The 23,355-nt window shown below is 36.8% G+C and overlaps 1 protein-coding gene across 2 annotated transcripts in view; it reads left to right on the top strand.

The window, feature by feature from the left end:
* The window catches only part of Ugt8 (UDP glycosyltransferase 8), a 60,760-nt gene that overhangs the window by 11,165 nt on the left and 26,240 nt on the right, over positions 1–23,355 (top strand). For both annotated transcript variants that reach the window (XM_090356657.1, XM_090356656.1), the window contains exon 2: positions 12,264–13,087. In XM_090356657.1, the coding sequence (XP_090212783.1) occupies positions 12,266–13,087 (822 nt within the window). In that variant the 5' untranslated portion in view covers positions 12,264–12,265. The remainder of the gene's footprint in view (positions 1–12,263; positions 13,088–23,355) is intronic.

Raw genomic sequence — 23,355 nt, 5'->3', positions numbered from 1 at the left:
TGCCAGCTAGCATTATAGATGTGAACCACCAGTACCTGGCTTGTTTCCTCCACTTTTAAAAGTCAGTTCTTTCCTTAGTAATTGCTCAAATTTCTCTGGTTCAGAAAACATTCTCTTTCTTTCTCGGTGAGGCAGTAGGTGTAAAGATTGGAATAAGAATTTATTTTGAGGCAGATCCTGGTGGTTCATGCCTGTAATCCTCCTTGGTACTTAAAAGCCTGAGATCGTGTTTGAAAGCCAGCCCTGGTAGGAAAGTCCAAGAGACACTTAACTTCAACAAACTGTCCCCCCAAAAGTCAGAATTTAAGCTGTGGCTCAAGTGGTAGGGTGCCATCTTTGAGCAAAAGAAGCTCGGGGACGGCACTCAGGCCCCATGTTCAAGCTTTGGGACAGTGTACACACACACACACACACACACACACACACACACACACACACACACTCACACACACGCACACACATTTTGAGAAATAACCTTACCAAATTAAAAAAAAATCATAAATAAAAAAAAAAACAGGAAAGACAAGGACAACTAAAATGAAATGTGAAGTTTGTCTGTTATGGCCAATTTTAGATCTTTTATTTTTTGCCAGTCCTGGGGCTTGAACTCAATGTCTGGGCACTGCCCTTGGGCTTTCTCCAGGCTAGTGCACTACCACTTGAGCCACAACACCACTTCTGGCTTTTTATATGTATGTGGTACCAAGGAATCCAACCCAGAGCTTTGTGCATGCTAGGCAAGCCCTCTACCACTAGGCCACACTCCTGGCCCCAAAGTTTAATACTTCTTAAAACATCCTAAAAGTAATCGTATTCTTTTAAAATAGTTAGACTCTATCTTGACTATGCTTTTGGGATAATTTTTTTCTTTTGTAATGCTGAGCTCCGAGAAATAAGCTCTCTGGCTTGTTGTATCACCCTTTAACACCTGTTTGCTGATTGGGAGGTAATGTATCTGACTGAGGCATTTCAGAGACCAGATACTTGTAATAGGCATGTAGATTTTCATATAACTTGAATGAAGCTCTAATTATATTTCTTTTTTTGCATGTAAAATATGTTTTATTGTTCTTTACAAGAGTTCAGGATTTGGTTTTAATCAGGCTGCACACATCTCATCAGTCTGACATCTCTCTCCATGTCAGACTGGCTTCAGCTAGCAATACTTCATTAAATCAAAAATAACAACAAAAGGTTTTAATTTTGAGAGAAAGAAAATCCAGTTCTGAGAACATTAGTTTGTAATTTAAAACAAAATAAGGGCAGGTGTTTCATGTTGCTTTATACACCCTTTGCACACAGAAACCAGGAATGTAATTCTCCTTAGGCAGGTATGGACACTGATGGGCAATAAAATTTAGAGCATGTCAAATGAAAAAGTTTTCTGATGGTATTGATCAAAACTCTTAGAATCAACAGCCTTTATCTGCACTTAGAAGGCATGATGTTCTGATCTCGAGTCTATATTATCTACTATCATGTTCAAAAATAGAATTTTGGTTAGTACCATCATTTTTTTTTTAATTTTAAAATTCTAAAATGAATGGCAAAAGGCATTATTTTTATTTTTTGGTATGGGAGAGGAGAAAATCTACAGATTTGCACTTCGTTAAAAATCAAAACTGGTAATAGGAAATAGGCAGTTTACATAGCCGGCCAATGTGTGAAGTATTATCATCAGTGTGAAAGGAGGTCCCAAGTCCATTCCTACTGGCCTAGCTGATGCTACAAAAGGAGAAGCTTATCTAATTGTATTTCTACCCCTGCTGCCCTGACTGAAAGAGGTTGGAAGGAGAGACATTTTGAACCAGACATGCTGATTTTCCAGAGGAAGGTCTATACAATGAGTGTGTGTAACATTGAAAGACTAATTCAGCCATTGTTTGAATGAAGAATCTAATATATGAAAGTACTCTTATGCCCAAGATGATTTTTTTTTTGTAAATAGTAAAATATTTAAGTTTTTTTCCCCCAAGTAAGGATGTCATCCCTAAAGTGATTCCAAGATTTGTCTATTGCAGAACTCCAGGAAAAGCTGACCTAGTGTCTAGCATATGGCAGTGAGACTCAGAAGAGGGTTTTTTCTTGGTGTTGGTAAGAGATACGGATAAGGACCCAGGAAACCTGAGTGCCATTTTCGAGTCTGCCAATGAGTAACTATGACCTAACTCTGGGATGCTAGGCAACCACTCCCTGGAAACTTTGTCCCTTTCTCTACCAGTGATAGGCTTTAGGTTTTTTGATATGTAGTGCTTACAATGAAACTCTTGATTTATTTTTAAGTGAAAATATATGGGTATTTTGAACATAGTTTTTTAAAAAAAACATTTAACACATATATTAAATAATAATGTTTAACTATATTTATATTATTTTTATAAAATGAATGGCAATACAGATCAATTGAAATAACCTTGTACCAACTAGTTCATGATTTTTTAAAAAAATATTTTTGTTGGTATTTTCCAAATGATTCATACTGATGTCAAATATCAAGAAGGGGAATTATCTAGTACCACATTCTTTTGCAGTACTGGATGGTAGCACTATTTAAGAGGATAGTAAGCTAACATTAAAAAGTAATAATTATTATCCACATGCATTTTGGAGCCTTTGGGATTCAATAGAATTTTTTAGTGGATAAAATTTAATGATTTTACTTGTGCCCCAGAGAAGTAGTGGAACTATGATGATCAGAAATCTTTTTAATAGTTTCAAAGTAGTTTCTTAGAAAGAACCTAAGAGTTAAACTTAAGACTGGTTGTTCATATCTACAATTCTAGTTATTCAGGAGGCTGAGATCTGAGGGTCACAATTCAAAGTGAGCCAGGGCAGACAAATCCAAGAAACTCTTATCTCCACTTGACCAGCAAATAGCTGGACATAAGGCAAAGGAGAAGTAGTACAGTGCTAGCCTTAAACAAAAAATGCTCAAGGAGAGGAGGAGGCCCTGAGTGGTAGAGTGTTTGCCTAGCATGCATAAAAACTGGTTCAATTCCTTGGTACCACATACGTAGAAAAAGGCAGAAGTGGGGTTGTGGTTCAAGGGGTAGAGCTCTAGCTTTGAGAAAGACCAAAGACAGTGCTTAGGCCCTGAGTTCAAGTCCCAAAACTGATCAAAAAGAAAAAAAAAGCTTCAAAAAAACAAAAAATAACAATAACATCAACAGAAACGAACACCAATGATACCCAAAAGACTGCTCTACATTTTGCTCCATTGTGGAGAATTTTCAACATTGTCCTGGAAGCTTAAGGGAAAGAGACCTGTATTACTAGTTATCAAGGGAACATCAGATAAATGTCTCATATCTTTATGTAGACCTACCAAAATCTTACTCTTCTGGGGATCGATGTCACTTTGCTAATGTTTTTAAGTCTAATAATAGTCTATAACATGCTTCTTGTGATTATGCTGAAACGTGAAGAGACGTTAAATTAGGAAAACTGTCACTTGTCCACATGAAAGGGCTTTTTAATATGTCCTATTTTGGTTTCTGTTTTAGTTTTGTTTCATATTCAGACAAGTATTTTTGGATCCAAAATATGTTGTTGCCGTTTTTTAATCAATTGTGAGTTTTGAACTCAGGGCTTCGGCACTATCCCTGAGTCTGTTTGTGCTCAGAGTTTAGCACTCTACCACTTAATCCACAGTGCTACTTGTGGTTTTTGAGTGGTTATTTGGAGAAGAGAGCATCATCGGAACTTTTCTGCATGGGCCAGCTTTGAACCATGATCCTTTGATCTCAGCTGTTTGAGTAGCTAGCATTAGAGGCATGAGCAACTGGCTCCTGACTCAAAATAGATATTGTTCTTTTGTGCCAGTACTTAATTCAAGGTCTCAGGTTCTTCTAACTTTACTTGAATCAAGTCTCTACTTTGGTAAAAGCTGGTTATTCGAGATAAATTTTCTTGGAGTTGTCTGCCTTTCCAGGCTGACTCCTGTCCTTGATTCTCAGATCTTAGCCTCATGAATAGCTAGCCATTGGTATCTAAAACATGTTTGAGACATCACAGGAAAACTAATCTTAATAATAATATTCTTTGTAATATACGATAGTATATACTACATAATATATGACATGTATTATAAGTGTATATAACATGTATTATATATTATGTGTAATATATCTTTGTTACATATATTATATACTACATATAAAATATACAGGCATATATATTATAATCTTAATTCTTGATAATCTTAATTAAAAACCCGTCTCAATAATATAATGTGATATTATTACATATTCATTTAGTGATACTAAAGAGGATAATTTGGGGACTGAGTACAGTAGTTCATACTGTATTTACCTGGCATTCAGAGGTCCTGAGTTCAAACCCTAGTATCTCCAAACAAAACAAAAGAAAATATATATTGTTAACAAACAGAGGAAACAATCTCGGGATCTTCTGGTTCTAATAAATTTCTGTGGTTTTAACAATGTCTAAGTGATGATGTATTGACAAGTAGTGTATTCTACCTGAAATTTCGTTGTGGGACAGAAAAATTTGAACTGCGTTTCTTCTAGACTTATGTTCTATGTTCCACAAATTGATATCTCAAAAGAAGATATGAGAAACAATTACATAGCACTTTAAAATATGAAGCTTTTTTTTTGCCAGTCATGGGGCTTGAATTTATGGCCTGAACATGGTTCTTGGACTTTTCTCAAGGACAGAGCTCTACCACTTGACCACTTCCAGCTTTTTTTCTATGTATGTGGTACTGAGGAATCGAACATAGGCCTTCGAGTAGGAAAGAAAGCACTCTACCACTAAGCCAAACTCCTGGCCCAAACTATGAAGCTTTTTGTAAGACATTAAATACCAATGAGAAATTTAAGTCTCAAACAATTTCAATTGGATGAATAAGGGAACTTTTCTTATTTGTTTAAAGATGGCGCTCAGAGTCAAAACAGATTTTCCATGTTTGCTGGATCACATGATTCAGATAATATGAGATAACTTGTATCAGCAAGCTCAGGGGATTGCAGAGAAAGAAACCTACACTTTGTCTTGTGGGATATCTACTATTAGCCACTCCCCCTCATTTCTCTGTCTCTATCATCTATCATCCATGCCTCCACTTGAGACTTGTTCTTGGTTGATTGGGGATAAGATTCTCTCAAACTTCCATGCCCAGGCTGATTTGAACTGATATCCTCATATCCCAGCCTCCTGAGTAGCTAAGATTATAGGTGTGAGTCACCAGTATTCAGCCTTAATGGCATTTTTAAATTGAGCTTGACAATATTTTACTAACCCAGTTCTATTTTACCAACACAAATCATTTAAATTATTTAAAATTGGTACAATTAGTTAAATAGCACCGGGGAATTTGAATATTAAACAGAATGAAGAGATATAGCACTTTCATGCTGTTTATTACTTATAAAATACTAAGGTTCTATATATGTGCTCTGAAGAGACAATAGTTTTTTTATAAGAAATTTAACAAATAGTTTGTAAGGATATATTTAGGTACTTATTCTATATTCCTCCAGTTGCTGTCCCAGGCTTTTGTGGTTAATGGGATGTAAGGTTCTCATGGGTTTTCTTACTCCAGTTGGCTTTGAACTTCGATCCTCAAATCTCGGTCTCCTGAATAGCTAGGATTATAGGTGTGAACCACTGGTGCCCAGCTATGAAGCCTGTACTTCTAGGAAGCTCCTCCCATGAGTCTTCTGGACCTTAAAATTTAAGGATTATTTTGTTCGGGTGATTATATGTGTGCATTTTCAATAGTTAATTAACATGACCAAAACATTAATTGGATACGGTATGAGTGCCATGCTAGGGATAGACATATTGCTTTATTTTCTTCTCCTTCCCCTAACCTTTCACCAGTTGCCTATGGAGAATCTCCCCAGATGAGCCCAGAGCTCACTATCAAAGATAAGCGAATACATTTGAGTTTCTCATTATATCTTCACCAGGCACTTAGTTGTTGGATGGACAAATGGTAAGTGCAGCTGGCTGGAGTGTTACAGAAGCCGGTAGGCTTCATCATATCTCCTCCAACGTACGATCGATCTAGTGCCACTGGTGTTCAGCAGCAGCCCAGGTTCAAAACTGTACTGTTTTTGTTTTGTTTTGTTTTTGGTGCCAGTTCTGTGGCTTGACCTCAGGACCTGGGCACTATTCCTGAGGTTTCTTTCTTTTTTCTTTTTTTTTTTTTTGTTATCTCAAAGCCACGTGAACCATAGCTCCACTTCTGAATTTTTGCTGCTTAATTTGGAATCAGACTTTTCCTGCCTGGGTTGATCTCAGCCTCCTGAATAACATTGATTACATGTGAGGCACTACCGCCAGGCAGAAATACATTTTTTGAAAGATGTTTACATGGTAAAATCAAGGTCTGCCTATGTGGTACTCTTAGAGACTAATAATAGGCTTATTTTGTATCATAGTATATGCTATTATGTAGTTTGAATACATTATTTGCATCCTTCCATTCCACATGGATTTATTAATCTGTCTGTCTGTCTCTCTGTCTCTCTGTCTCTGTCTCTCTCCTCTCTGTCTCTGTCTCTGTCTCTGTCTCTCTCTCTCTCTCTCTCACACACACACACACACACACACAACACATATACATGCACATTTAAGTTTGAATGCAGGACCTCATGCTTGCTGGGCTGATATTCTACCACTTGTATCATATAATCAACCCTGTTTTTCAAGGGTCTCACCTGCTGCCCAGGCATGTGCCTAAGCTGTCATCTACTTATTTTAATCCCCTTGTCCTCACCGGGGTCACAGACACATAACACTGTGTCATGTTTCCTGGAGTCCCCCCAGGGCCTTCTTCCTCAGGGCTGGCCAGGTACTGTGGTCCTCTACTTCTTGCCTCCCAAGTAACTCAGATTACAGGTATGTGCAACCAGCATTAAGTTCAAAAGACAGTACTTAAAAAAAAGTGACTATAATAGAACTTTTGATAGGAGCTTTGGATTAATTTCTTTTGTGAAATGGAACCAAGCTACTTCTTCCTTTTCATTTTCTGTGAACATCCATTCAAACAAGTTACTTGAGTTTCTCTGAATAAATCAAAACCATAAAGTTTTGAAGTGGTGAATTCTTTAAATCTAGAGGTACTTATCTTAATTAATTACATCCAACCTGAGTAGTTCATTGGTGTGTACATGCAAGTTATAATCTAAGGTCCCAGATCACTTTATTTTTGTTACCAATTCTGTGGTTCTTGAAATCATTTTGCTCAAGATTAGCACTCTAGCACTTGAGCCACAGCACCACATCCAGCTTTTTCTGTGATTTTTATTGGAGATAAGTATCTCACAGACTTTCCTGCCTGGGCTAAATTACCCGCCCCCCCTCTGATATTGAGCTTCTCAGTCTACAATGTAATTTCATTACTTTCAGAAATTTACATGCAAATAGCTAGTCAAACTTAACTTTAGAATACCAGTTATGGCCTAGTTAGAACAGATTGAGTACTTGAAGCCTAGGCTTGTTTACCAAGTATATAACAATAAAGCTGAGCCCTTCCCACCAGTTATGTGTATTTGCTTTATTATATTTACTACTATTATTATTCATTTTCTTCTCTTCACAAAGTATAATAAAGTGCATTCATTTATGACATACTAGGTCATTATCAAGTTTTACTAAATGAGATCAACTGTTCTTCTGCCTTTGATATTATTGTGTGATTGAAATCACTTATCAAGTTTGTGTGAAGACAGGTTACAGATCTGCAGAGAGCTGTAGCATAGGGGTGGAGGTGGGGGTGAGGGTGGGGCAGGAGTCTGGCCCAGTTTTAACAGAGAAAGTCTCCTATCCTAAGAACTTTTCTGGGCACCAGAAGATGAGCAGTAGGCAGAGACTGAAAATACAGTGGCTTATAAAAGACAATTTAGCAGCTTCACAGATAAAAGTTTTGGGGCATGAATAGAGAGAGGGCTGTTATTTTGGTTATTTTGGTTGTACCTTTCCTGGTTAATACTTCTCTCTGTCTGGTCCAGGGTGTTAATCATTACCAGGCTCTCCTTCCAGCCTACAGCTAGGGTAAAGGGGAAAGGTGAGGGAAGGCAACCTGTTGGGGCATAAATTAGAAACTGTACTTCTTCTGTTTCATTCTTGTGAACTAGAACTGGCTGCTTAGAGAAGCTCAAAATCCACCTTTCATTGTTTTGGCTGTGAGGCAAAGTAAAATGGAGGCTTCTGTTCCTGTGAGGAGCAAAGAAGTAAGCCTCAGCCTTTCTTTCTCTTTATGGCATCCATCCCATTTCTTTTAGGACTGTTATTGTAGTTGTCATTGAATAATTGGCATTGGTAATTCTGTCATCCAAGTTTAGCACTGCTGTGAAATTGGGAGTTAAGCTTACCACATGTGAAACAGGAAATAAACCCCCCAGACTTAAGTAGAAGCTGCTGTGAGATCGGCACTCGTATTTGCTTGCTTTCTTCTTCTGCAAACAAGATCCCTGTTTTCCAACAGCCCTTTCTCTATATTCAAAGTATCTGACTTCACTCCCTCAGGCTAAAGCTTTTGGCACAGGATTTTATTTCAAAATGATGCTGTTAAGATTTGAAGGTTTAATGGACTCACTCAGAGCTCAGCTACATAGGAAGCAGATATCTGAAGGACTGAGGTTGAAAGCCAGGCCAGGCCAACCAAAAGTTAGCAAATCCCCACCCCCCCCCCACACACACCATAATCTGAACAAATAATCCTAATGTGGTGGAACGTACCTGTAATCACAGGTATGAGGGAGGTATATATAAGGAGGGCCAAAATCCTAAGTAAGCCCCATTGAGGGAGAGGTGGGGTGGGGAGAAAGAAAGATGGGGAGAAAGAGAGAAAAAAGGAGAGAAGAGAGAGCTAGGTTAATCTGGAAGTATGGCTCAAATGATGGGAGGCCTTTCTAGCAAGTATAAGACTATGATGACAAACCTCAGTAGGACATAAAAAAAGAACAAAGAAAAAGAAAAAGAAGGGATAAAGATACTTTATTTAAAATTAAAGGAGAAAAGATGTGGTTTTCATCACAGAGGTGCATGTGGCCCTTTACCTCACATAGTTCCAAATTATGATTGTACCTGTTTCATCACATACCTGTTAGCATAGTTAAAATTAGGATAATCTACTTAATACGTTTTAGTAATGTCCCTGCACTTAAGGAACTTAAATCTTACTATGAGAAAGTAGAAAAGTAGATTATTAGAATAAAATTTACATTTAACTAAATGCATTAGTAAGGATGCAAAATTGGTATTCATTTTTGTCCTTATGCTAGCTGGTCTTTTCCAAGAGTTACTTGTAGAGGGTTCTTTGAAGAGAGATGAAATGTCCTGACAACATTTGGTTTTAATACCATTTGTTTTTGACCTCTGTTGACAATTAAAATCAGTAAATTTGTTATCTTACTGCCATCTATATAACACTAAATGCCAGAGAAACATAAATACATTGAAAATCTTTGCTGTTTAACTACTCAGATTCTGAAATATGCTTTTAACTAAATCCTTAGTTTTAAAAATAATCGCCCAATTCACATTTATTTAAACTGTATTTATTTATCTTAGGTGTTATCAGCCCTTGAAAACTCAGGGTCTGGCTTGAGCCCAGGTCCCTTATTTGGCTCATCCTCTACCAAAGGTCTTTGTTATTATTTTGAACTGTGTTCCTTGAGATCTCAGCCAGTGTGTAGCTATTATTATAGACATGAGATATCAGTGCCTAAATTCTTTTTATATTTTAATGTTCCTTTTACTATTGAAAACTGTAATAACATTCCAAAATATAAAATAATTATTCAATATAATTATATAAATGTAAAAATATAAATATGTTACACTATATGTATAAATATTATGGTAATCACTATTTTTTCTTTTTATTGCTTTCTTGTTTGCTTTTACTATTTGTTCAAATGGATTCAAGAAATCATTTTTATTACATCTAGGGGAATCTAGTACTGAGATGAGGATATATGTAAGTCTAGACTATATTTTGAAAGTATATTTTCCTTATGGTATGTGAAGTTTGCATTTAGTTATAATTTCTTTTATGTTTTTCAGTAATTTTATAGTTTATTTACATAATATATTTTAAAATAAGTTTGCGATAATGAGTATAATACATGCTGTTTGTTCTGAACAAAAGGGTGAACTTTAGATACAAAACACAGCTAAACAGTTGTTAAAAATTTAATAGCCATTTCTGTTTTTTAAAATATCAAAACAAGATTTACTAAGGATAAATGGTTCTTTAAAATAAAAAAAAAAAACTTCTATCAAAGTAAGTGCTCCAATCCTAAACATGGTTCCATGAAAATCAAAGAGTAAGACTTTTTCTTATGCATTGGATATAGAATGGATATATTATTTTGGTAATATTACCTGAATTGCTGTGTGGATCATACACATAGTAAGTAATGTTATTGTATTTATTTATTTTTCCTTTTTAAGTGCATCCTTCTTGTATATATAAGGGAGGGAAACAGCAGAGAATAGTAGCTATTGGAATGCCTGTTTTAGCACAAATCCTATCCCTTGATTATAGAAAATGTCCCTAGGAAATCCCTAATTTTCTCTTACTAAAAATTGGATGGAGGCAATAGTAGAGGGACAAATTGATGAATCAGTAGAATAGAATATAAAAGCCTTTTCTTTCCCCCAAGCTTCACTACCTCCCTCTCTTCCTTCATTGACCTTGTAATTGAAGAGTAAAAGTTGCTAGACAATGTCTAGATTTATTCTAAGTCTAATAATTAAGAAAAGCTTAACATTATATGTTTGTAATGTGATTAATTTTATTTCTTCTGGGAATAGGAGAAGGAAAGTACCTATAGAAATGGAATTTTATAGTATTTTTCTTTTTTGGTGCAGGTCCTGGGGCTTGAATTCAAGCCCAGACAGTCTTCAAGCATTTGTTGATCAAGGGTGATAGCACTCTATCACTTGAGCCACAGCTCCACTTCCAGCTTTTTTGGTGGTTAATTGGAGATAAAGATCTCATGAATTTTGCTTCCTGGGGTAATTTTGAACAGTGATTCAAATCTCAGCCTCCTAAGTAGTTAGGACTATAGGCATGAGTCACTGATGCCCCGGTCTTGATTTTTTAATGTTTTATTTTGCTATATTTGAAATCTGAGAAGTTTTCATTGTAAGATTTCATTTAGATGGTAGAAATTTGCATAGATTACAGTTAACAAATGGTAGTAAAACTTGATGTTCATTTAGTGATGTATATATAAATTTATTTTGAGTTGTTCCTTGAAAAGAAAATACTCATTTTGTGTGCATACTTGTTTAGAACTTTTCTGAATGATTAGTCTATAATTTAGAATCTAAGTACTACTTATATAATGCATAGATTAGGATAGTATGCACTTTGTGTGTCCCTTACATGCAGAGTGCTTATTTCTAAAACAATAATTTATTAATATGAAAGGGGGGAGAAATATTTGCCCTGAAGAGTAGAGAAGACCTCTGACTTGTCACTGTCACCCAAATTAAAGGTGGAGTGCAGGAAGTACTGTCTGGGACATGGTCATTTATTTTCAGTTCCCTTTGCAATATAGTCCCTGTTTAAATTTTCTTTTAAAGAATATTATTTTTGTGATAATGTGTGGAAATCATCGGTAAAATGACGTATATATGTAAATTCAGAATCACAGTGCATACTTAGGAAATTTAGTAAAGAGGAGACATATGTATGTGTGTGTGTACTATAGATTATTATTCCTGTGTTAAATTGTTTTCTAATAGTATGACAGAACTACTGCCAAACTGTTATATGTGTAGAATATACTCCCCTTGGTAAGTCATAGTTGATAAGGTTTCTGCTAAAGTAAAATGACTCAAGTACGACACATATGTGCTGATATGGCTGAAAAATCCAAAAAGCTCAACTCTCCTTGATGGAATTAATATTGATGCTCACTTAGGAGAAAGGCAAATATTTCATAGATATTGTTGAAAGGAATAATGCTACTTGTGATTAAACCTTTACATACAACTCTCATTTCACATTGGAAATTAAAATGGCTCATTGAGACGACTATATGCTGTCATTCTGATCCATTTTTCATAGCTATCCTTGTATACTAACTGTACCTCCCGTTCTGTACTTGAGCAACTCATCTTTCAAAACGTGAAAGGCTTGTTCAAACAAATGGGAGGGTACTTTTAAACTGATTTGGTTCAGCTGCTGCATTGGACAAATACACATTTGGGGTCTTCGGTTGCGTGGTTGGCTGTGTCTGATGTTTCAAGTTGTCTTCTGCTTATCTTTCCAGCTATGATGTCTTACACTCCATATTTCATACTCCTTTGGAGCGCTGTTGGGATGGCAAGGGCTGCCAAAATCATCATCGTCCCGCCAATTATGTTTGAAAGCCATATGTACATTTTCAAGACGCTGGCCTCAGCTTTGCATGAGAGAGGCCATCACACAGCGTTCCTCCTCTCAGAAGGCAGAGACATAGCCCCGTCTCATCATTACAGCCTCCGGCGCTACCCAGGGATATTCAACAGTACCACTTCGGATGCATTCCTGCAGTCCAAAATGCGAAATATTTTCTCTGGGAGACTGACAGCCATTGAGCTGTTTGACATATTAGATCACTATACTAAGAACTGTGATATGATGGTTGGCAACCAAGACCTGATCCATGGTCTGAAAAAAGAAAAGTTTGACCTGCTGCTGGTGGACCCGAACGATATGTGTGGATTTGTGATAGCTCACCTTCTAGGGGTTCAATATGCTGTATTTTCAACCGGCCTTTGGTATCCTGCTGAAGTGGGTGCTCCTGCTCCTTTAGCCTATGTCCCTGAGTTTAACTCACTACTCACAGACCACATGAACTTGCTGCAAAGGATGAAAAATACCGGTGTTTACCTCATTTCCAGAATAGGCGTCAGCTTTCTGGTTCTTCCTAAATATGAAAGGATAATGCAGAAGCACAACCTGCTGCCTGAGAAGTCCATGTACGAATTGGTTCATGGGTCCAGCCTTTGGATGCTCTGTACCGACGTGGCCCTGGAGTTTCCCAGACCTACCTTGCCCAATGTGGTGTATGTGGGAGGAATTCTCACCAAGCCCGCCAGCCCACTACCAGAAGTAAGGTTTGCCGAACTCCTTGGTAATTTGTCTTTAAATATAAAGGTCGATGTGGATTTCTGGAAAGGATGGGATTAATTAGGTTTTCATAACTAAGGTCATCACAAGCAGTCAGGACGAACTCCTTGGTAATTTGTCTTTAAATATAAAGGTCGATGTTGATTTCTGGAAGAGATGGGATTAATTAAGTTTTCATAACTAAGGTCATCACAAGCAGTCAGGATGCAGGGAGTCTGGAAGCCTTCTGAGATTGTATGTGTGGGTTTCACTCCTTTCCCAGAGAATGGGCTGCTTGGAACACTTCTGTAATACCAAGAATTTGCTCTGCAATAGGATTGGATGGAAAACAGATTTTCAGTTAAGTAGTAACTACAGTATGTGAATAGAGTGTATCTAGGTGGTTAGTCAAGTATTTTGCTTTTAATTAAACTCAGTCTTCTTTTTTTATGGGGGTAATTATATGTAGGATTTAAATTTGTTTCTTCCATGTATTATTTGTTGTAATTAATAGCAGGGTTACATTATATTCACCAGATAGAAGGTGCATTACTTCCCATGCATTGATACCCTTTCTCATGTCTTGGTCCCCATTTCCCTCCTCCCACCCCGCCCCTCATCTTGTTTTCCCCCCCTTCCCTATCCAATTTCAAATAACCAAATATGCTATATCCAATATATCAGATAACAAGATGAAATATTGTAACAATATGAGATAACCAAGGGATAGCAAAAGAGATGAGAGATAACATAGTACAACAGGCACTCATTATATGGCTTTTGTTTCTATATCCTGGAGGTCCTTTCGTTTATTTAGCATCATTCCATGTGGCCTTATGTATCTAGGTTTTGTTCTATTGTAAATATCTGCTAGGAGAGCCCAAGGTTTCATTGAGCCTATGTTCCTTTGAGTCTGGCTTACTTCACTTAATATGATTGTTTCTGAGTCTTTCCATTTACTTACAAATAAGGCGATGATGTTCTTTCTGACAGCAGCATAGAATTCCATTGTGTATAAATACCACATCTTGTTGATCCACTCATCAACGGAGGGGCATCTAGGTTGGTTCCACATCTTTGCTATGGTAAATAGTGCTGCAATGAACATCGTTGTGCTAGTGGCTTTAGTATGCCCTTGTTTCTGGATGGTTGGGTAAATGCCAAGTAGTGGAATTGCTGGGTCATAGGGGAGCTCTATGTTTAGTCTTTTGAGGAACTGTCTTACTGCTTTCCATAGTGGTTGAACAAGTTTGTACTCCCACCAACAGTGTAGTAGTGATTCCTCCTGGCCACATCCCCTCCAGCATCTGTTGTTATTAGATTTCTTGATCCTGGCCATTCTAACTGGAGAGAGGGGGAATCTTAGTGTTGTTTTGATTTGCATTTCTTTTATGGCCAGAGATGTCGAGCATTTCTTCATGTGTCTATCAGCCATTCTTATTTCTTTTTCAGAGATGTCTTTCTTTAAGTCTTTGACCCATCTTTTAACACAAAGTCTATTCTATTCTATTCAGTAAACCCAAACTGAGTAAATAAAATTTCCTTTTCAGGAAGTCATAACTGCTAGAAAATCTGTGTCATAAGGTAGAAAGGAAGCAGCAAACCCATCAAGTTAATGATGTAACTGCTCTCAGGAAATCATGCCCTGGGGAAATTTCATTTTAAAGACAGAATTAATAGCATTTCAGCAAGATCTGTCTGATAGTTGTCAAGGTCAAGCCTAAATTATTCGAACTTCAGTTCTCTTTTGCTGGGCTAGTGGCTACCTGCCCTTACTTTTGTTTGATGTTGTTGCTGAAATCAGGGCTTTATAATTATGAGACAGGTGCAATACCTGTGAGCCACACCTCCAGGCCTGCTTTCACGTTTACTTTTAGGATATGTTTTTGTTGGTTGTGGTGGCAGTGTTTTTTTGTTGCTTTTTTTTTTTTTCCTGTCCTGGGGCTTGAACTTAGGGCCTGGATACTGTCCTTGAGCAGTTTTGCTCTAGGCTAGTGTTCTGTCATTTGAACCACAGCACCACTTCTGGCTTTTTCTGTGTATGTGTTAGTACCAAGGAATTGAACCCAGGGTTTCATGCATGCTAGGCAAGCACTCTACCACTAGGCCACACTCCTGACTCTAGGGATACATTTTACTTCTTACCTGGGAACATGTCTGGACTGTCATTCCACCTACTTCAGGCATCTCATATTTGCTGGGACTATAGGCGTGCATCAGAGAAGATGGAGGCTTGAAGACTACCTTATAATCCTTCTGAATAGCTAGGATTTGACGCTTGAGCCAGAGCACACCTGGGTGCTACTTAGTTTTTAATTAAGTATCAACACTAACAGAAACTGAGTATGTTTGTTGTAGTTGATTTTCTAATTTCAGTCTAACTTCACATTTAATGCTCTTAACCAGGAAACTTAGGTCTTAATCGTATAATTTTATTTATTGAAGCTATTCCTACTTCTAGCTCTGAAAAATAGTTACATCCTCTGCTAAATTGTTTTCTTCTTTGAGTACTATGTACAAAAAAGTCTGTCAAAGCCTTGATGAGTAAATCCATATATTCACCTTTGAATGTCAAAGGAAGACAATTATTGTGCAGGTTTTTTTTATAGATCAAAGGTAATTGGAATATATGATCTTTGGACTTTTTAGTGCAATCATAACTTAGATTTATGACTAAATATCATGTGCTGGGCATATTGCTCAGTGAAAGAACACCTGCCTTCCATGTGGAACAGCATTTTATTCTCTCATGCACTCATTCATTCATTTTTTCTTTCTCTCTTTATCTTTTTCTCCCATACACATATATACACAGAACTTCTTTTACATCTTTCACATAACACTGAAACATAGAAATGGCCATCTGTACATCCCATGCAGTGCCAGCACTTTTAATCACTAATCACCAGGGTACATTTAAGTTCTCTGACAGTTATAAAGGAGGATTAACCTCTGCTTATCTCAGCCACCATGATTGAATCAAAGTCCAATTTTGAATTCCTCAGTATTCTGACTCTGATTCTGTCAGAGTCACCTTGTGAAATTCTACTCTCCTCCATGAAGGTAGATAAAATCAGATTTCAGTAGTAATTCTGAAAAGGTTTGGCAAGCAAATCTGTCTTTTCCTCAACTAAGTCATTTAAATGGCAGAAAAATCAATCTTTCCCCAATAACTCTTCATCTTTCCTGAAAGATAGTTCTCTGTGCCAGCTCATTTTGGTGTTGTGCAGTGTCTTTCTTCTTCAGTCATTTGACTGATCTACATACAATAGAATCATCTACTTTCCCTGTTCTCCCCTCCTTATTTCATTTATTTTGTTTTGCTTTTGCTCTGGCTTTTATTTTTGTGCCAGTACTGGGGCCTGAACTCAGGTCCCCAATGCTCTTGCTTGACTTTTTCATTCAAAGCTGATGCTGCTCCACTTCCAGTTCCAACTTGTTCCTTTAATGATAGCCACTTGAACGATACAGTATAAGCGTGAATTGATACCTTAGGCTCTATTATACTTTATTCTTCATTAATATCTGTCACATATGGGAGCACCCTTCCCCAATCCAAACTGTATTTCTTCCATGGATTTCTTCAACTCTAATGGAGTAAGGGAATCTTTTGAATAATATTCTCCCTACTCTCCCCCCCCTCTCTCTTCCTCCCTCCCTCCCTCCTTCCCCCCAGCTCCCCCTCTCTCTGTCTCTGTCTCTCTGTCTCTGTCTCTGTCTCTGTCTCTGTTTCTCTCTCTCTCTCTCTCTCTCTCTCTCTCTCTCTCTCTCTCTCTCTCTCTTCCCTCTCCCTCTCCCTCTCCCTCTCCCTTTCCCTCTCCCTCTCCCTCTGTCTCTCCCTCTGTCTCTGTCTCTGTCTCTGTCTATTTCTATTTAGGTATCAGTTACTCTTTTACTCTAGTGGTTTTGTATGAGATAATAAACACTATGCCTTTTCAATTAAAATGCTTTTCAAATGCCTGTGCTTAGTGATCATAATCATTAAATCAAGAGAGCATGGCCAGATGTTTCTGAGAATTACAGGGATTGCTAATAATAGCCTAATTGTCCATTGCTTTGGTATTGTACACAGGGAGTGGATTAAGTTTTCTAGATATCAGGAAATGATTTGGTAGTGGGATTTGAGTTTCACAACCTGGAAAGAAGGGCACAAAAATGTTCTAAAAGGCATTTTTAAAAAAGATCTTTCATCGTGTTTGAGTCTAAAGAAATTCTAGAGTAGAGAAGGTCTGCTGCATTCATTTTTCTCTTCTGAAAATACATAGACAAAAGACTAGTCCATTTGCTTACTACATGGGTACATAAGGAGACTGAGGATATATAACTGATATCAAATTTTGTACATTTGATATGAGTGGCCAAAGAAACTATTCATATTTTTATTCTTACATGAGTTGATAAAATCATAACAATTCAAATCTTTTTTTAATTGTAATTAGTAAAAGGGTTACATGATATTTGCCAGATAGAAGGTGCATTAATTCACATACATTGATACCCTTTCACATGTCTTGGTACCCATTACCCTCCCCCCCCCACACCCCCCACCCATCTTGGTTTTCCCCCCTTCCCTATCAAATTTCAAATAACCAAATACAAATAAATTCAATATATCAGATAACAAAGTGAGATACTATAACAATATGAGATAACCAAGGGACAGCAAAGGAGATGAGAAATAACATAGTACATTAAGGACAACAATCATTCATTATATGGCTTTTGTTTCAATATCCTGGAGGTCCTTTCAATTAGCTTCATACTATATGGCCTTATGTATCAAGATTTTGCTCTATTGCAGATCTCTGCAAGTACAGCCCAAGGTTTCTACTGATTATGACAAATGAAGGAAACCATTGAGCCTAAGTTCCTTTGAGTCTGGCTTGCTTCACTTAATATGATTTTTTCTAAGTCTTTCCATTTCCTAACAAATGGGGCGATGTCATTCTTTCTGACAGCAGCATAGAATTCCATTGTGTACAAATACCACAACTTGTTGATCCACTCATCAACTGAGGGACATCTAGGTTGGTTCCATATCTTTGCTATGGTGAATAGTGCTGCAATGAACATTGTTGTGCTAGTGGATTTAGTATGCCCTTGTTTCTGGATGGTTGGGTAAATGCCAAGTAGTGGAATTGCTGGGCCATAGGGGAGCTCTATGTTTAGCCTTTTGAGGCACTGCCACACTGCTTTCCATAGAGGTTGAACGAGTTTGCACTCCCACCAACAGTGTAGTAGTGATCCCTCCTGGCCACATCCCCTCCAGCATCTGTTATTATTTGTTTTCTTGATCCTGGCCATTCTAACTGGAGTGAGGTGGAATCTTAGAGTTGTTTTGATTTGCATTTCTTTTATGACCAGAGATGTTAAGCATTTCTTCATGTGTCTATAGGCCATTTTTGTTTCTTCTTCAGAGAAGACTTTCTAAGTCTTTGGCCCATTTTTTAATGGGATGGTTGTTACTTTGGAGATTAGTTTTGGATTGATTCAATTTTTTGAGCTGTTGATATATTTTAGATATGAGGCCTTTGTCCATTGTGTGGTTGGTGAAGATCTTCTCCCACTCTGTAGGTTTCCTAATTAATTTACTAGCTATGTCCTTTGCCATACAAAAGCTCCGCAGTTTAATGCAGTCCCACTTATCCAGACTTTCTCTGATTTGTTGTGATTCTTGGTCCTTATTAAGAAAGTTTCTACCCATGCCAAGGAGGCCTAATGTATCTCCTATTCCTTCCTGTAAAGTTTTCAGAGTGTCAGCTTTTACCTCTAGGTCTTTGATCCATTTGGAGTTAATTCTAGTGTAGGGTGACAAAGAAGGATCCAACTTTAGTTTTCTGCAGGTGCTTAACCAGTTCTGCCAGCACAACTTGTTGAAGAGGCTGTCTTTCTTCCATTCTTCTTGCCAAGGGCTATCTACAAATTCAACGCAATACCCATCAGTATCCCAATGGCATTCTTTAAAGAAACAGAAGAGGCAATTCAAAATTTCATATGGAATAATAAAAGACCCTGTATAGCAAAAACCAATTCAAATATTTCATTTAAAATTTTAATCATTAAAAATTAACTTTAAATAGTTGTACAAAGGGATTTCAATTCAACCTGTCAGTTAATGAGTACAGTGCATCTTGGTCTACATCAACCCTTTGTCATTGATGTCATTTCTAAGAAGTATGAAACCAAGGAACAAACCTACCATTTTTGATAGAAAGTATTGAGTATTGATTAACTAAGTGGCATTACTTAGTTTTGCATACAGTGATTCAAAGTTGATTTTACCATTCATGAATGAAATATTTAATCTGAGACATGACAGTCCTTTTACAAACTGTACAGTGGAGACAATTTTAACAATATGTTACATTTCTATGATATGCTATCTCATGAGGTTTAAAGAAAATAGTGGGATCGTAATGAAACCAATATAGCATATAAATTAAAACTAATTTGTGTGTGTGTGTGTGTGTGTGTGTGTGTGTGTGTGTGTGTGTGTGTGTGTATGTGTATGTTGTGATACTGGGTCTTGAAGTCAAGACCCACATTCTGTCTGTTAGGATTTTTTACTCAAGGCTAGTGTTTTACCATTGGAGCCAAAGCTCCACTTCTGTCTGTATGCAGGCTAACTGAAGATGAGAGTCACACAGACTTCACTGTCTAGGCTAACATTGAACTCCCATCCTCAGATCTCAGCCTCCTGATTAGCTACAATTATTGGCCTGAACTGGAACTTGAGTAAGTGAGAAGCTTTTCAAGAGAATAATATTATTCAAATAGAAGAAAGACACAAAATTCTATGCTGTAGGGATAATTTTCACTTGTTTGTATCTTCTTTTTTTAACTACCTGAATCTATAATACAATATATAAATAAACTAGTCAAAATAAGTTGGCCTGATTTTATATTTCATTGAGTATAGCAGCTACTTAATAAATGATTGTGGAATTAGCTTCTTTTATATTCAATAAAATATAGAGAAAGATTTATAAAAATCTTTAAGAAAAATGCTGTTTTAATTTTTTTAATCTTCTAGTGAGAATAATGGAGGAAATATAATTCTTTGAATGCTGACACCTCATTTAATATCTCATTTGCACACTTTGTACTGCAGTATTTTGCTAAGTAGGCCTTAGTGCTGACATTTGGGGTTAGTGTTAATTCAAGTTGTAAATTATAAAGCAGTTGCTCAATTTGCTTTGCAAATTGGGATAAATAAATATTATACCAATTAAGTGAATGAAAGTCTCAGATGCTTTATCTTTGGAAAACAATTCACATTGCTTGATAAATATTATTAAAACTTTAAAATGAAATCTCCTGATGATCATTTGCAGGCCATGGGAGGAACAGCCAAACCGGTTTGCCATTCACACTTACAGTGCAGAATCCTTTTAGAACGTTTCCATAGTTCTGACAGTGAGAGGCTTTTGCAAACCACAAAGGGATAACCACACACACACACACACACACACACACACACACACACACACACACACACTAAAGAGGTGGACTGACATTTATATCTGAATTCAATGGGGATTTCTTGTGTGCCAGTATATGAGAAACACTGAGGTAACAACATTAAATGCAAAATACAGTTTCCCTGTCCATGTTGCTTCTGCTCCTGCTCTCTCTTCTCTCTCTCTCTTCTCTCTCTTTCTCTCTCTTCATCTTTCTCTCTCTGTATATATATCTATATGTACATATAATAAAGATGTAAATGAATTAATAAGATGCATCATTAAATGCCGAGGTACCATGTAAGAAACCCATAGGATGTGATAGTAGAATACAAGATGGCCGATGTAGTGAAGGAAGGGTAGAATCAATCAGTGGAGAGACAGTTCTTCAGGCATAGGTGATCAGCCTTAGCATTTTGAAGACCCAGAAAGATTAGGGAGCTGAAAAGACAGCATGGGTTAGAGTAGCAGTATGGTTCAAATGTTTCAGAGGTGGGTAGAGATTGTATCAGGTAAGACCTTGACTCTTGGAAAGGATTTGGATTTCATTTTGAGGCTTTGCTTGACTTTACACACTGTTCAATGCAGTATATATGACTATATATATGCTATATATTCAAAATAAATAGAGGTTACTTTTTTTAGTTGTTATTCCTTTATGTTGTTTTCTCACAGCATAAAATAGCTGACAAATACAAAACTAGGTTGCAGAAAAGTGGGGATCTGGCTATGACTTTACCTGCTCTTTGAGTCTTAAATGTCTGGAGATTTTTATTGAGTCTTTTTTGTGTTTTCTTTTTGTTTGTTTTGTTTAGTTTCTTAGACATGAATATTTTATATGGGGTGTAGTAAGCATGTTAGAAAATGATGCAGTATGACTCAACTATAGCATCTTTCCCTAGGGAGTGATTTTTGAAAAGAATTCCATTTGTAAACAATCAGTTTAGAAATATTTCAAGATTATAAAGTGATACCATCTCTTTTTTCCATTTCCTAGAATTTATTCAATAAAAATATTTCATATGATCCGATGAACATATAACAAATTGATACAAAAGTATATTCAGGTTATGGATACCATTTCAATCAATTTAATGGAAGTAAAGAATTTGTGGTCCCCAGAGGACAATAATAATAGGGAAGTACAGTATTATACATTTTTTCAATATCCTGGGTTATCTACTGGAAAGAGGCTACCCCTAGAATCAAGTCCAACTCTGGACTTACCGTTACTCAATAAACCTTAGCCTAAACCTTCTTAGAACATGTTGTGTCATAACATGCCATGCCCAGCTGTCTCTATCCTGACCCTAGGGCCTTTCGTCCACAGGTGATACCATCTCTTAAAGATTTAGGGGATTGAGACATTATATTGCATGGAGCATCCATTTTACACAGAGTTCTAAAAGAAATGTGCTAATGTAGATAGCACAGTATATTCTAGACTTGCTTAGTAACAAATGAAAGACTTTAAAAATGATGATAATGCAAATCACATGCAACATATTCTACATGTCATTTCCACTGAACGAACTACTTAGAGTTATGTTTTACTTGGCTTAATTTGATATCAGCACAGGTGACATTTACTACCCAGCAACTGGATTTATTCACATAGTTTGTAATCAGTGCTTATAATGATAACTTTACTGAATGAGGCCGCCAAGTTTTATCCACAGGAATTGAGTACTTTTGTTATTCTCTTTAAAATGGCACTATTAGGCACTACTGGTTACTACCAGCCGAGCCTAACACAGCTGTGCATTTTGCATTTAATCATGCAAAGAATTGCTAATTAGAAAGTCAGAACAGACAAAGCATACCCAGTGAAGTTGATACAATACCATTTTTGTTTGCAAAATATAAATAAGTAATCTTTACACGTTAGAGGTTTCATTAGTAAGCACTTGTGCCGAATACGAAAAGCAGGCAATCTTCAACAAAATATTAGCCCAGTAGGAATAAGTTACCAATATCTTCCTTAAAAATGCAATCAGCTTTAGTCAAAATTGCTAAGTCTGTGTTTGGCATTTTTAATAACCTTTTTAAAATCTTTTTCTCTATTCAACATTCGTTCAACAGTCTTCTTTCCTCAGTTAACCTCAGTTCAGTCTGCTTGGGCTCCAGTATGCTCTTCTTCCATTAAAAACAAGTTTCCTTTTTAGGCATTATTTGTTGATATCTGTGAACAGTTTATCATAGTGCCTTTCTAAGAGCAAGGAATATTTTTTTCATAAAATTGGAGGTCAGAAAGTCTCAAGTTACAAGGATCAGTACAAGCCTCATGATCAATCTTATCAATAACTGTTAATAAGGTGATAGTTTTGAAAATTGCAGGCATGCCCTGGGGGTCTCAAGTTCTGGGTATTCCAATTAGTTCTTGTGATCTACTCTCATGGAAGGTTTACTGCACAAGTTTGAACTTATTTGCAGAGCCTCATGTTTCAGACTAATTGTGAGTTCCGAAGTATAGCAAATGTCTGTGCACATGCTACTGTGCTGATGAAATGGGTGTTCATCAGTTCCTGTAGATTTAACTTACGGTGTTAAGTTTGAGACGAATACAGGCCTGGCACATGCTATATTGAGTACAGATAATACCTTCATAAATTGAAAATACTTAAGAGTACAGATGCATTTGAAAATGTGTACTTATTTAGAAATAATACATTTGGGGAATGGACTGATTTTCTGAAGTTGATCGAGTACACACCTTCTGGCCTTAGTAGTCTGGCTCTCCTTCACTGATTCTAATTGTCCAACCTGTGTCCTTTCAAGACTAGAAGACGCTAAGCTAAAAAGCTTTGAGTT

This window comes from Megascapheus bottae, chromosome 23 (assembly GCF_031878675.1).
Source record: "Megascapheus bottae isolate mThoBot1 chromosome 23, mThoBot2.hap1, whole genome shotgun sequence".
NCBI classification, from domain to species: domain Eukaryota; kingdom Metazoa; phylum Chordata; class Mammalia; order Rodentia; family Geomyidae; genus Megascapheus; species Megascapheus bottae.
The sequence above is the reverse complement of the archived record's forward strand: the minus strand, read 5'-3'. Positions and strand labels throughout refer to the sequence as shown.